The sequence below is a fragment of the Ursus maritimus genome, unplaced genomic scaffold, assembly GCF_017311325.1.
Source record: "Ursus maritimus isolate PB19 unplaced genomic scaffold, ASM1731132v1 scaffold_23, whole genome shotgun sequence".
Classification (NCBI taxonomy): Eukaryota; Metazoa; Chordata; class Mammalia; order Carnivora; family Ursidae; genus Ursus; species Ursus maritimus.
This window is the reverse complement of record NW_024424786.1, coordinates 3,364,732-3,380,108: the sequence shown is the minus strand read 5'-3', so window position 1 is coordinate 3,380,108 and position 15,377 is coordinate 3,364,732. Positions and strand designations below refer to the sequence as shown.

Sequence of the window (15,377 nt, the reverse complement as noted above, 5' to 3'; positions counted from 1 at the left end):
TATTTCTACTTTTTAGCTAGTATGGATATGCTGCTATGAACTTACCTGTACAAGTTTTTGTATGGACATATGTTTTAATTTATCTTGGGTCTATACTGAAGAATTTCTGGGTTATATGGTAAGTCTATGTTTCACCTTTTGAGGAAATGCCAGACTGTTTTCCAAAGCAGCAGCACCATTTTGCATTCTTACCAGCAGTGTGTGAGGGTTCTAGTTTCTCCACATCCTCGTTAATGATTGCTATTATCTGGCTTTTTTATTATGGTGATCTTAGTGGGTGTGAAGTGGTATCTCATTGTAGTTTTGATTCCACAGTTGAAACTGTTCCTGATTGCCCTGACTTAGACTATCTACCCATCCTCCAGCTAATTACCGTGGCTAGTGGAAGTTGATAATCTTAAGTGAATTAGAGTGAACCCCTGGCGCTGAGGGTGGGTGCCATTCATAAACTAGAGGGGAAATTTGGAGATACTATTTGAAAGGAGGGAGACATGGATGACTGGGAGGCAGCCGGCACATGTTTCTGTAGGATGGTTTTGCTTGCTTGGTTTCAGGAATTGTCCCTATACACAGGGATCGTAGTGGTGCCGGGTAGGAAGGAAAGAAAATCTTGGTTGGGACTTAGGCATAGAAGCGGCTTACAAATTAGGTGATTGAAATAGATTCTACTGAAAATAGGCTGGTGCTTCAGAAGGCAAGGAGCATAAGGCGGACACTTTGGTCATCTTCTTGCTCCTAAAGGATTATGGGAAATTTTAGGGCTATAGGCAATTTTAGGGCTACGCAGACATCGAGAGACATTTGTGGGAAGATTAACTGGCCCTTTCTCAGCACCTCTCTGAGGTGGGCTCCTCTTTCTTTTCTCTCTCCTTTTTCTCCTTCTTTTCATATTGATGATATATCTGTCATTGAGGCCTTTCTGGCGATTACTGCTGTAATATTTTGTTTCCTCTCACCCCAAAATAGGTGTTTAAAACAACCATTTTGTACCACACTAAAAAAAGATAAAAAGAGTTTGGCAACTAAATGCAATGCTTGATCCTGGACTGAATCCTGTGCTGGGGGGAGAATGCTCTAAAGCACATTATTGAGTCAACAGACAAAATTGGAATATCAATGTAGATTAGATTAAAATATTCATATCAATATGAAATTTACTAAAGTTGATAGCTGTACTGTGAGATAATATGAGATAATATCCTTATTTTTAGGAAATATACACTGAAGTGCTTAGGGGCAAAGGGCCATAATGTCTGTAACTTACTCTTAAATGGTTCAAAAAATTCATTTTTATATATGGATTATATATATATGTATATATGTGTGTGTGTTTCCTATATATACATATAAAAGAGAGAACTAGGGGAGTAAAATGCTCACAATAGTGGAATTTGGGTAAAGGTGGTGTATGGGTGTACTTTCTACTTTACACATGGAAATAATTTCCAAATGAAAAACTGAAAGAAGCACAACCAGTTTACTACTTCATTTTGCCCATGATTTTGTGGATCAGGAAGGGCTGGTCTGGGCAGCTCTTGCTTGGGGTCCCTCATGCACTTGCAGTCAGATGCCAGGAGGGACAGCCCTCAGCTGAAGGCTCGACAGCGTTGGATATCCAAGATGTCTCCCGAGGCTGGCAGTTGATGCTGGCGGTCTGCTAGGAGCTCAGCTGTACCTTTGACTTGCATGCTTACATGTGGCCTCACTAGCACGGGAGTCTTGGGGTAGTCAAACTTCTTACTTTGTTTCTCCCAGAATGAGAATCCTGAGAGAACAGGTGGAAGCTGTACGGTCTCTTCTGACCTAGCCTTGGAAGTTCTGCAACATCTTTTCTGCTGCATTCTTTTGGTTCCAAGGACGTCACTAAGTAGTGTCTGAGAACTTGCAGTCATGTTCCAAAACTGCCATAAAAGCTTACTGCGTGCCAGGCACTGTTTTATGTGCTTTATAGGTATTAACTCATTTGATTCTTACTGAAAAATAAGAACAAGAACAACAACAAACAACCCTTATGGTAAGTAGTCTTACTTTCCTTAGAGAAGACAAAATTTGGGCCACAGAGTTTCAGTTCCCAACATCACACCTTTAGTGAAAGAGCTAGGATTTGAATCCAGACAGTCTGGCCCCAGAGCCTATGGCCTTATCTACTACCTGACACTACCTCTACATTGAGCTGTGATTCCTGCTACATTTGGTTAAACTGCCATACACATAGATAATCACTTAAAAAAAAGATTTATTTATTTATTTGAGAGAGAGGGAGAGAGGGAGAGAACTAGCGGGAGGGTTAGAGGGAGAGGAAGAGAGAATGGCGAGAGAGAATGGCTCAGACTCCCCCCTGAGCGCAGAGTCAAAGGCAGGGCTCTATGACCCTGAGATCAGGGCCTAAGTGGAAACCAAGAGTTGGAGGCTTAAACAATTGCGCTACCCAGACGCCCCCATAATCCCTTTTCACTCACAATTACTGGCATGCAAACTTCCCCAAAACATTCAAAATCATGTGACACAATTCGTATCTTTTCAGCTCTGGCTTTTGCATATGCAGTTTCCTTTCCCTGGAGTACCTTTCTTCTAATTATTCACCTGTCTCTATTAGTTATTCTTCAGATCTTCTAGGAAGCCTTCCTTGACTACCCAACTCTCGGGTGAATGCTTCTGCTATGGGCACACATGCTGCATGGTGCTTAATAGTTACAGTGCTTATCATTATGCCTTATAATTTTGTTGTTGTCCTGGCTGTCTCCCCCATTGGACTCTAAGTTCCCTGAGGGAACAGGGACACCGCTCTGTTCAGGAAAGGATCTTTGGCACTGAGTACGGTGCCTGGTATGAAGTATGTACATAATTATAAACTAACCTCTCACTTACAGTCTTCTAGACAATGACCACGTATTTCTCACACATAAATGCAGCCACTAGGACACTCTCCTGACATACAAAACCTGTCCCATTCACACTTACCCATGCACCCTCAATCACTGTGACTTATTCCCCACTCTCAGTCTCTGTCACGTTCCTCACACATCCTCACCACTGCAACCCATCACGCACACAATTACTGTGACACAGCTCTGATCCTCAATCACTGTCACACACTGTTTTTCACAGAATCATGGTCGCCATCTGTACTCTTAACACAGGATATTTACTCTCCTACAAAAACTCAGTTAAGATGACAACTGCTCTATTTTTCACACACGCCTTCACATACTGTATTTTTTCATCCGCATAATCCCTGACAATCCCTGACATTACACAGTTATGGTCACACACTGTCTACTGTCTTCTTCCTACTCCCACTTGACACCCACTCTGCTCACACGCGCACGCGCGCGCGCGCTCACACACACACACACACACACACACACACTCACTCACACACAGTCAAGGGATCGGAGGGGTCCGGCCGCGGGGGTCTGAGCCGCCCTCCGTCAGCGCACGAATCTCACTCCCACACCTTACACACTTACACGCTTACACTCACTCACTAGCTCACTCGACTCACTCTCATCGTCGAGGGATCGGAGGGGCGGGTCCGCGGGGGTCTGAGCCGCCGGGGGTCAGCGCTGGAGTCTCAGCCCGGGCCAGAGCGGCCCCGCCCCGCCCCGCCCCCTCATGCATATGCAGCACCTCAGCCTAGCAGCCCGGCCCCCAGACGGCCATTTGTAGCGGCGCTGGAGGCAGCGTTCGGCAGGCGCTGCGGAGACGTGTGGAGCAGCGCGCCCCCCGGCCGCTGCCGCCCCTGGCCCCTGCGGTCCTCCCGCTTCTCCGCGCCTCGGGCGGGACCCGGCCAGCCCGGGCGCCGCGCTGCCGCCCGGAGCGGCCCTGCCGGCAGCTCCCGGCGCCCGGGACCCCCGCCCGCCGCTCGCCCGCAGCCCGCCGGCCGCACACGTACCCGGAGCCGGGCCTAGGGCGGGCGGCGGCTCGGCGTGGCCGGGCGGGCTCGGCGGCGTCCCCATGGCCGCGGCCGGCTGGCGGGACGGCTCCGGCCAGGAGAAATACCGGCTCGTGGTGGTCGGCGGAGGCGGCGTGGGCAAGTCGGCGCTCACCATCCAGTTCATCCAGGTGCCTGGAGCGGGCCTGCCGGGGGCGCCGGGGCGGCGGCGGGCGGGGGCTCGCGCTACCTGTGGCGGGGCGGCTGCCGCGACCCCGCCCCGGAGGCGCCGCGCGGGCCGGGGGCGGGTGGGGGTGCGGGCCCGGCTCTGCCCTCCTGCCCTGCGGCCGTGGCGCCGCGCTTCTGCCTGCCCGGCGCCCTGCTCGGCGTCCCGGGAGTCGGGCTTCTCAGGAATGTGTCCGGGAGGGCGGAGCTGGCAGGGTGGGAAGCGCCGATCCACCTTATCGCTCCGGTCGGGGCCGAGCCCTCCCAGGAGGCTGCGCCGCGGTGCGGGGCTTCCTGCCCCGCGGCCGGGGCTTGGGGCGTCGGGTGTGGGGCTCCAGCCCGTCGCGGTGGGCTTCCAGTCGCCGCGGCCGCCTCCTGAACCGTCGGTGCGATCGCGGTGGCAACTTGGCCGCGGCTGCGCGTGGTCTGCGGGTTTCTCCGCGCACGCTGAGCCGGAGCTGCCGGCTTCGAGCTGTGTGTTTCTCTTTGTGTGTGTTTGTGCTTTTCTTTTAAGTAATCTCTTAGGTAATATGTCCGGGTGGGAGTGTGTGATAATGCCCGAGGGAAATGGTGGCTTCGAGGAAGTTAAGAATGTTCTCCGATAGGGTGAGACCATTTCCTAGGAATTCCTGGTGCCTTCCTGCTTCTCGCTTTGCCAAGGTGAAGTTTGGGATGGGCCAGGCTAGGAGATGACCGACCGGGGCGTGCCTTCTGTATCTGTTCCAACTACCCACTCCTCCACTCCCAGCTCTCTCTGGTTGCTAGAGTCGAAAGTCAGGGCTTGTGGTAAAGAAAAGGGCGGTGGAATTCTTCGTTCTTAGGATTTGCTCTTGTTAAGAGGTTTGAGTGATCTTTTTCGGGATTTTAAAAATGAGAAACCCAGATGTCTCTCTGCTTTTGTCAACCTAAAAGGTGTGGCAAATGCTGGGAGACAACGAACGTACTCCGTTGTAACAGGTAACAAAGATATTCTTACTATATCAAGAGTACTGTTAAGATGCTTTGGTCAAGAATTAATTTTTGGTTTCCATTTCATCCATTTGTTATGTGCTGGGATACTTGAATGGCTTATTTCATTTCACTTAACGTTTAGAGTGACATTAAAGTACAGAGTACTGTTAACATGAATGTGATTGTTACCTTTCACATTGACTAAATGAGCAATAATTGTTGTTATAATATTTCAAGGGGTTAAAAACTGCTGCTAAAACCTTTGTGTCCAGGAAGAGAAGATGTTTATGTAATGAACATTTACAGTATGCTCATTAAGTGGGTTTAAAAAAAAATCACACTGAGTAAGAGGTGAGATTGGTTTAAGTTTAGCAGGCTGCAGAATCAAGGATATTGTCATGTTGCTATTTCCCTAGGGCCGAGAGAGACTTTAACTGATGGCAAAGCAAAACAATTTATAGCTTAAATTTCTTTGGGGACTGTAGTTGGGGGGCCGGCAGTGGTGAGGAGTGAGAGAAGAATCCTGGGTTTCAGTATTAGTAAAGTGTCACCTGAAAGGTTAAACTACACATACTTAGGTCCTTTGTGGGGAAGGACCATCTGAATGTATTTACATCTGTAAGTTATTTAATTAAGGTATTGGAACCTTCTGCTTTTGGGAAATAGTTTTAGAAACTGCTAAGATAACAGTAATTACTGTTTTTAAAAATCATTCTCTGGAATTAATTTGTTAAAGAAACACCTCCTTTATGAATAGTACTGTACTAGATGATGTAAAAGAAGTAAAGGAGGCATACGTGTATGGATGAGAAACACACACACACACACACACACACACACACACGGGAAAACGTGAGTTTTGAAGTCAACTTAAATGTCTGTCTTGCTCTGTCATTTATTGGTTGTGAGAACACTGCCAGAATATTCAGCTTTGCTGAGCCTCAATTCAATGATCAGCAAAATGGATGGGATCACACATTGTTTATAATCCTTTAAGAGAATGTTCTGAGCACTGTGTCACATAGTATGTACTCAGTTAATGATGGCTACACGTAAGTGTGTATAATTCTGTAACACATTTAAATGCAAAGGGAATTCAGAATTGGGGGGAAAAGTCAGTTTGGGAAGAATTGATAAAAGTAGTGTGTAGGCTTGGTGGTAGGGAGAGAGAATGCATCTTATGTGAGTATGGGGAATTATATGCTATTTTGGAGAGGGAGAAGGCAGGCAAGGAGGGGAGTGGGAGAGGCAGAGGTGTTAGAGCCCGTGGAAGGGAGGAATGGGCTCTGACTCCGAGGAGACTTTCTGCAGAGGTAGAAGCCAGTCCACCTGGATGGAGTCTCAACTCTTCCACTTGCTGCATGTAAAGTCTTAGATAAATTACTTAACCTCTCGGTATCTCAATTTTCCCCATCTGTGATCTGGGGAAATACAAAGTACCTCATACTCTTGAGGTGAAAATTAAATGAGTTGACCTATGTCAAGGGCTTAAAACAATGCCTAGTGCATAATAAGTCTACAGATATTATTGTTGTTATATTAATCTTATGGAGCTAAAGTGACTATTTATCATCTACACTTAATAGAGTCACTATTTATTGTCTGGCTCTGGGGAAATTAAAATTCATTCTGCTGTGATTGCCTAGCAGTAGTAATTGGAGGGAGAGGAGATGGCAGGAGGATAATAATCTTAGCAGGTGGAAGTCAGTTCTTGTTATAGGAGATCAGGATGACACAAATCGGTTTTATTTACTTTTTAAGTCTCCTGAAATGACTTTTTAGTGTTCAGTATATATTTTTCTATTATATAATCTTGAGCAGAAAAAATATAAGTTGGGGAATCGAGAATTTAAAAACGACTTTGTTTTTAGCCTTGACTTTCTTTAACCTTAGATGTACTTGGGACCTATTCATATGAAGAGCTGCAAAATAGGAAATTAAGGCAATAATTACTTAATTGAGGTGCCTTTTCCTCTTTAAAAATGAATTTAGCGGATCATAAAGTGTCTGCATAAAAATGTAAAACGTGGAGTTAATGTTTCTATTGTTCATAGTTTTTTGAAAAACGTTTTAAGTTTTGTTGGTAAATAGAATACCTAAATGATGAGTAAACTGTAGTTAGGAAATGATCTTAACATTGTACAGAGTGAAATGGAGAGAGTTTTGCATATCTGGATTCTTGGTCTCCCTACTCAGGTGATGCTGAGGAATCTTTTAATTTCTCAGTCTTTTCAAGGCTTTATTTTTTTCCTCCATAAAATGTTGAGTTTGGGTGAACAAATCTCTGCACCTTTGAAACTCTGGTTTTTTTCTTATTTAGTTAACTGGCTGTGTGTCTTTTAGTCAAGTGTCTTGGGTTCTCCAAGCCTCAGTTTCCCTGTATGAAAAGGGAGACTAGTAATAGTACCTTTAGGATTTTTGGCATAAATACAATAATGCACGCATATCATTCAGCACAGTGCCACCTACAGAGTAAGTTCATAATAATTAGTTACTTGGTTTTATTTGCTATTACTTCTGTATCTTGTTCTTCCAAAACAAAATTTGTAATTTCTGCATTTTTCCTTGACACATAATCTGGTCTGTTAAGCCTTCAGCACCGCCCACCTCCCACCCCAACCTCAAACTCCCCTCTTCACATTATGTGGTATTTAGGTGATAAATGTTGGTCCCGTTTTGAGTTGGGGAAACTTCTTTTTATCAGTTGCAAGTTGGTTTTTAGGAAATGATGGAGTTATTATTGGGGTTTTGGGTTAATGCTTTACCTGCTAACTCTCAGAAGAGAACACACGTGTTTTACAGAATTAGAGGAATTTCCCAGCTTTTAGTCTTTGTTTAGCATCCTGACTTTATTCAGTAGTTTGTCAGATTTTGAACTGTGTAGGGGGTAGTTGGTTGCTCACGTGTTGAGTTTTAGTCAGTGTTAACAACCTGTTAGTCTGGACCTGACCCAGACATTGCTTTTTACCCAGAGTTTGTCTTTTGCTGAATGCTTTTTCATTGACTTTTCCTGGGGCAGAGATCCTAGAAGAGATTTCAAGACTCCTGTATTTATGTTATAGTTAATTGATCCACGTGTGAAGGGCGTGGGTTTAGGTTCCGGAATTGCTGCTCTTCTGCAATGTCTTGAAGACACTCCCTGCAGCAGAAGTCACTTAAAATAACTCGTGTCTGTGAATTTGAAGCTATGGACTTACTTTTTTGTGTGCAAATATATTGCTTTACATTTTCAGAGTAATTTACAAATGAATTCTTAGTATTGAAAAATAAGGCACCTCTCCTGATGGTGGTACTTATTAGAGGTCGCCTCATTTTGATAACACCTCATTTTGGTAACGGATCTGTTGGCAATTCCTGCATAGAGATGGTAGGCACGCAAGGAAGAGGATGGCCACTCTTGTCAAAGGAAAAGCAGAAGGAAATTCTAACCTTAGGTTTCTTAAAACTCCTTCTTCTTACTCATTCTAACATGTGTGCGGCTCTCCTTATTGGGATGGGGGAATGTTGCAGGAGTGTAGTGGGGACATTTCTGTTGAATAGGTCAAGAATCCTGTTTTTCCCCTTGGTATAGTACCATTAGAAGACAAAGTGGTGATGACAGGCAGCTGCCTACTGGGATGAGATTTTTAATTCACCTGTGAGGCTGAAATGTGGGTCTTTTGCAAATTTCGAAGTGAAAGTAGTTGTTAATTTGGTTAGGAATTAAATTGATAACTCTAAAAGGGGTAAGAGGTGGGAAAAGAGACTTTTTCCCCCCAAAGATTTTATTTATTTATTAGAAAGAGAGGGAGAGAGAGAGCACAAGCAGGGGGAGCAGCAGAGGGAGAAGGAGAGGCAGGCTCTCCACTGAGCAAGGGAGCCTGAGGCAGGGTCCTGTCCCAGGACCTTGGGATCATGACCTGAGCGGAAGGCAGACCTCAATCGACTGAGTCACCCTGGAGCCCTGAAAAGAGACTTTTTTAAAGCAGTATTATTTTTTAATTTTTTAAGTTTCCTTTTTCTTATTCATTTCTTTTTTTTTGGGGGGGGGAGGGACAGAGGGAGAGGGAGAGAGAATCTCAAGTGGCCACTTACTACCTGCTGAGCTTGGAGCCCATCACAGATCTTGATCTCAATGACCATGAGATCACGTCCTTAGCCAAAATCAAGAATCGGACACCTAACCAACTGAGCCACCTAGGAGCCCCTAAAGGTTCCCTTTTCAAATTAATTGACATAAAATTGAAACAGATTTTATGATGCCGTATGAAGATTTCTACCTCCCTCCCTTCCTTCTTTCCTTTTTTGTGAGGAAAAATAGAAATGTTCTGTCCTTACTGAAAAGTGATAATGAATAAAAGACTTTCACTCAGTTGGTAGACATTGTGGAGTTAATAGTGAGTCTTCTCGCGAGGCCTTGATCTTGAATTACTTTGGGCAGAGTTGCTGAGTTTGTGTTTGGGATTGAAACTTAGTTTAAAGTAATGTCCTTGGTAGGCCTTTGATTTATTTCTACTTTGCAAAGAGAAACAGCTCTCAGGCTTTTATGAAAAAGGCAAAGATTTATATATTCACTTATTTTCTGTGTGGTTCTGAAAGAAAGTTATGCTACTGGAGACATAGAACAAGTTCTTTTTGCCTTATAAATTATATTTTATTTTTAGTGTTTTATAAAAGCAATGTGATTGTTTACTGGTTACATAGCATTAAATCATAGTTTAATTAAAAATATTGCAGTCACAGAATTTGTTTGTAGATATTAGTAGTTTAATATTGCCCGCCAACTTATCTTGTCACCTCATATGGTGATGTTTTTTCTAGGAGAAAGAGCTTTGTATACAAGTAAGTACATGTTCAGTACTCGATATGGATATAAATGTCAAAGTAACATCCAATGTTTTTTAAAAAAAAAATTGACTCAGATTTTCCAAATGCTAACATTTTGCCATATTTGTTTTATCCCTTCCCCCATCTATGCTATTTTTTTTAAATCATTTGAGTGTAAGTTGAAGATGTTGACCCCTTATTTTTAAGTATCTCCATGTATATTTCCGAAATACAAGGGCATTTGCTTACATAAACGTAGTCTATAACCAACATCAGAGATTAACATTGATATATTACTAATGTAATGTGCAGAGCTTTTCCAGATTTTGCCGGTTGTCCTAATAATGCCCTTCATAGCAGGAGAAAAAATCTTAGATTATGCACTACATTCCGTTTCCATGTCTTCTTTAATTTGGAACAGTTCTTTAGTCTTTGTATTTTAGGACATTGACATTTTTGAAGAGTATAAGTTATTTGTAGAGTTCCCTCAATTTGTCTGTTTCCTCATGGTTAAATTTGGGTTATGCATTTTGGGGGCAGGAATAACATGGAAATAATGAGTTGTTCTTAGTGCACTATATCCGGAGACATAAAATAGATGTAGATTTGACTGTATATGTGTTTACCTTTTGACTCCGTAATCCCAGATCTAGGATTTTACCCTGAAAATACACTTCCACGAGTATGAAAATACACATGCGTGAGGTCACAGCATTATTTGTGATTTAAAAAATTAGAAACAATTTACAGAATAGGAGAGGGATTGAAATAAAATGTTCTACATTTACCCAGTGGAGCATTATGTACCTATTAAAAAAATAAGGAAGATCTCTATGAACTGGTATGAAGTGCTTTCCGGGATAAATTGTTCAGTGAAAAAAAGTGTGAAAGTATCTACTGTATAATGTGCACTATACTACCTTTTATCTAAGAAAGAAGGGGAAATAAGAAAATATGTATTTTCAGCACTGAATGGATAAAGCAGAGATTAATGAGATTATTGGCTAGCCATAGGGAGTGGGTAGGAATGAGGGGAAAGGGGTAGAGAGAAGGAGGTTGGTGACCTTTCTGAGGATTCTTTCTGACTTTTGGAACCATGTTTACTGTTTCACATACTCAGTCCATAAACAGCAGACACCAGTACGGTCAAGTGATGAAGAAAAAAACCACCCCAAGGTGGAATACAAACAAACAAATGAACTGAACTTTATTTCAAATGAGTAACATAACTGCACTGAAGGGGGGAAAGAAAAAAAACTAACTTTTGAACTGGGCGTTTGGACTATGTCCTCAGGATAAAGACAAAGAACTTGAAACAAACATTGAACTCTAGTTAATAGGCTTTGTGTGTGTCTGTTTGTGTGTGTCACAGAGGCATGGGTTTTCAATTCTGAAATGATTTTCTGTACTAGGATTAAGCAAATAAGTAAATATATTTTGGAAAATAGGAGTCAACATTCTCCCTATTTGTTCTCACTGTGGAAAGGGGGAATGTTAGCATCAACTCCGATGCTTGATTGGAATTGAAGATACTGGCATAAATTCATGGTTTAAAAATTATAGATGCAGAAGTAGATACATATGAATACATGTACACACATCTGTGCATCTTTTTTCCAGCTCTGTCTGCTAAGAGTGCATAGAAACAGTGACTCCCCATTAGCAGTGAAATACCTGGTGCCAGATCGTGGTTTCTAAATACCATTCTTTACTAACAGGAACCTTAGAGAAATGACTGATCGCAGGGCTAGGGCAGGGAAAAATAGAAGATGAGCTTGGAGTATCGTGTAGTGTCAGAAAGTAAGGAAGTGCTCAAAAACAATAACAATGGTGACATGTCATAGTGACAGCCAACCCAGAAGGATGCCCATTGGCTAACTCAGGGACAGTATAACCAAATTAATTATTTGTAATTGATTATTTTTATTAGTAGTAATTGATTACTATCCATAAAGTAGGAATCTGTGAATCCATAGGAATAAATAAATGGAGGAAGGGACATTCTTCCTTAAGGTAGAATTCTCCTAATAAACTTAGGGGAAATGGTGGAATTAGGAAATCACTATTTGGTGGTCATAACAATTGATTTGAGTCAGAATCATAAATAGATGGTAAAGCTAGTGGATTTTAGAGTAGCTGGATATTAACATAGTCTTAAAGTATCTGCCCATGAGATATTAATTATCGAGGGAAAACAGTAACCACAGTGGGAAAACCTGGCTGACATCACCTTGACCAAGTGATCAAAACTAATGCCTCTGATGTTGCTTTAGGTAATGATAGTCAGTTTGTTTTACTCAGTTATGTTAAAAAATCTGGTTTTCATAATCAGTCTAGCTAGGCACCGAGTGAAATTAAGTCTAAAGAAACCAAGTTGAGGCAAAAAGGGGACCAGCTTTGTTTCTGTTTAAGGAGAAAATTTCTGCCTAATTTTCTATCTAGGTATCTTTTGAGAGTAAGGTTGAAAAATTCATGTTAGGTCACTACCGATTTTGGCCATGATCTTTAGCATAATGACCTCCCTTTGCACTTATCTTGTATTTGTGTGTGTGTGTGTGTGTGTGTACACACACACACACACGTTTTTTCTGTGCTCTGTGGTAGATTTGAATGGTAGATTCTCTCTCTCTCTTTTTTTACGACTCAGATTTACCTTAAAATTATTCATAATCTTGGGGCGCTTGGCTGGCTCAGTTGGTTAAGCATCTGCCTTCGGTTCAGGTCATGATCTCAGGGTCCCGAGTTCAAGTGCTGCATCGGGCTCTTTGCTCAGCGGGGAACCTGCTTCTCCCTCTGCTTGCTGCTCCCCCTGCTTGTGCGCGTGCGCTCGCTTTTTCTCTGACAAATAAAAATCTTCAAAAAATTATTCATAATCTTTAACATTTAATTAGAAAAACAGAATAATAGTGTTTTATTCCTAGTTATGGGAAATGAGGAATTTAGCAGTTTTGGTTGCTGTTTCTACCCATCCCTTTCATAAATTTAGTGTCCTTATTTAAAGCAACCAAAAATGTGTGTTGCAGTGTTTTTAAAAGATTTTTTTTTTTTGGTCTTTTTCATTCTGTTTTTTTTTTTTCTTTTTTTTTTTTTTTTTTTTAAGATTTTATTTATTTATTTAACAGAGATAGCCAGCGAGAGAGGGAACACAAGCAGGGGGAGTGGGAGAGGAAGAAGCAGGCTCATAGTCGAGGAGCCTGATGTGGGGCTCGATCCCAGATTGCCGGGATCACGCCCTGAGCCGAAGGCAGGCGCTTAACCGCTGTGCCACCCAGGCGCCCCCATTCTGTTTTTCTAGTAAATAATAATGGTATTAATGTCTTTCTTATGAAAGGTTATTGCTTTTATTTGCCATTTGTATCATTCTAACTGGTTTCATTGCTTACAGTAGTCTTTATCAATAGCTAGTTTTTATTTTGAATTGTGATTTAGAGAACATTTTCAAGTGCTTTTTACTGAAAAGGTACCTAAGATATTTACTTTTGCATGATAAGTGATGACTTGGCTGGATGTAAAATTATTGTGGCCCAACACTTTTGTATTAAAACAATGGAGGTATATCTTTGTTTTCCATGTCTTTACCTTTATTTGGCTAACTGGCTCAAGTTCCCATTCTGCAGGAATAACTTATTTTTTACTTGGATGCTTGTAGCCTTCTCTCATCATTGGAAATGAAAACATTTATCCGGATATAAGTAGAACTTTTTCTCTGTTCACTAGTTTTCCCTGGGAGATAATGAAACACTCTCAGGTCTGGGAAGGTTGTCTTTTCCATTTTTATTCATTTTCTCAGTCATCTTATGAAATACTTACTATTTATGCATTTATTCTCTGAAATCATACCATATTGTGTTAAGTTAATCAGCAAAAAGGATAAGATAGTCTCCATCTAGGAGAATTTGTTAGATTTGTTAAATCACTGATGAAATTTTCTGGATGTGAAATCTAATTACTGTCTCAAACCGATTTAATGCCCTTGATATCTCAGTCTGATATCAACCAATGGTAATGTTCTCTTGTTTTTTTTTTTCTTGAGGCCGCAAAACTGCTATTTTCTAAAGTTTGGTGCTGTTTAAGGAAACAGCTCTTTCCAGGGGAGGAGTTTCTTCTTGTGTGGTAGAATATGTTTTTAAAAATGTATCCTGTCACGAAGAGTTGATTTTAGCTGTTCTGGTGTTGGAGGTGAAGAACTGCCCATCTTTCAGAATTACCGTGGGGCACTTCCCAATCTTTTTTGATGCTGAAGGGCAGGTTGATACCAGGGAGCTATAATTTTTGGAGTATCAGCAGGATTTCAACAAGTGTGAAATTCTGTTAAACCCACTAAGACTTTCAGTCAGTTTTGGGGTTTTGGCTGAGAGGTATAATTTTGGAGATTTAGAGATGGTTAAAAGGGATGTTTTTCAAATTTATTTACCCTTCAAGACTGAGTTTTCTGCGCTGAGCCACTGAAGAAGCTGGGGAAGCATGAGTGTGTGTGTGTGTGTCTGTGTGTGTGTGTGTGCGCGCGCGTGCTGTAAAATGATCGAGGCAAAGGTTGTTCTTGCTTTAGGTATAGAAATTGGAATGGCTTAGAAGCAAAAGAATTCCTTTTTTCAGCGTGTGTGTGTGTGTCTAATCTGAAGTATGCTTATTTATATTGTATTGTGTATAGATATCTTTTTATGATCTCATATATAAACTTTTGTTGTGCTTTATAAATTAAAAAAATTTTTAAAAATTTAAATTCAGTTAACATATAATGTATTACTAGTTTCAGAGGTAGTGGTCAGTGATTCTTCAGTCTTATATAATACTCAGTGCTCGTTACATCATGTGCCCTCCTTAAAGTCCATCACTGGGTTACCCCATCCCCCATGGTACCTCCCCTCCAGCAACCCTCAGTGTTGTGCTTTTTTTTTTTTTTTTTTTTTTTTAATGAGAGTGATTGCCATCTGTTTTTCACAATAGTACTTAGGTAATTTTATGTTATAATGTGTATTTTTAGTGGCATTTTAAAGAATTTTAATGAGAGGTTCTCCAGAATACTTACAGTATCCTAAATGATTTGTGGAAAGGCATTACAGGACTGATTTTGCATTGTTTCCTTTGATATGAAATCTTATACTTTTCATTCTTAGGTAATTTTAACTTCAGTTTGGATATCTCTTAATTTTTAAAATATATATTTGGTGAAGGATTGAGTGGATCCTTTTGTGGATTTCTAGCTTTGTTGGGCTGTGTGGTCAAAGAACATGACCTGTAAATTCTGTTTTGGGCTATTAAGGATTTTTAATGCCAAACATACTGTTAATTTTTATAAATATTCCAAGAACATGAGAGAAGAGTATTCATTTGTAGCTTATAAGGTGCAGAGTTTTATTCAAATCTCTTACAGTGGAATTTGTTCATTATATTATTCAAATCTTCTGTATCTCCCTCTTTTCTTATCTAGTTAATCTGTGAAACTCTGAAATACATTTATTAAATATCTCATGAAGACCATGTTTTATTTTTTTCCTCGTATTTATCTTTTTTTTTTTTT

At 41.3% G+C, this 15,377-nt stretch overlaps 1 protein-coding gene across 1 annotated transcript in view; it reads left to right on the top strand.

Annotated features, from left to right (window-relative positions):
* The first annotated feature begins 3,938 nt into the window (after positions 1–3,938).
* The window catches only part of RRAS2 (RAS related 2), a 71,747-nt gene continuing 60,308 nt past the window's right edge, over positions 3,939–15,377 (top strand). Inside the window, 1 exon segment of the mRNA XM_040638842.1 lies at positions 3,939–4,065. Coding sequence (XP_040494776.1) covers positions 3,958–4,065 — 108 coding nt within the window. The 5' untranslated portion in view covers positions 3,939–3,957.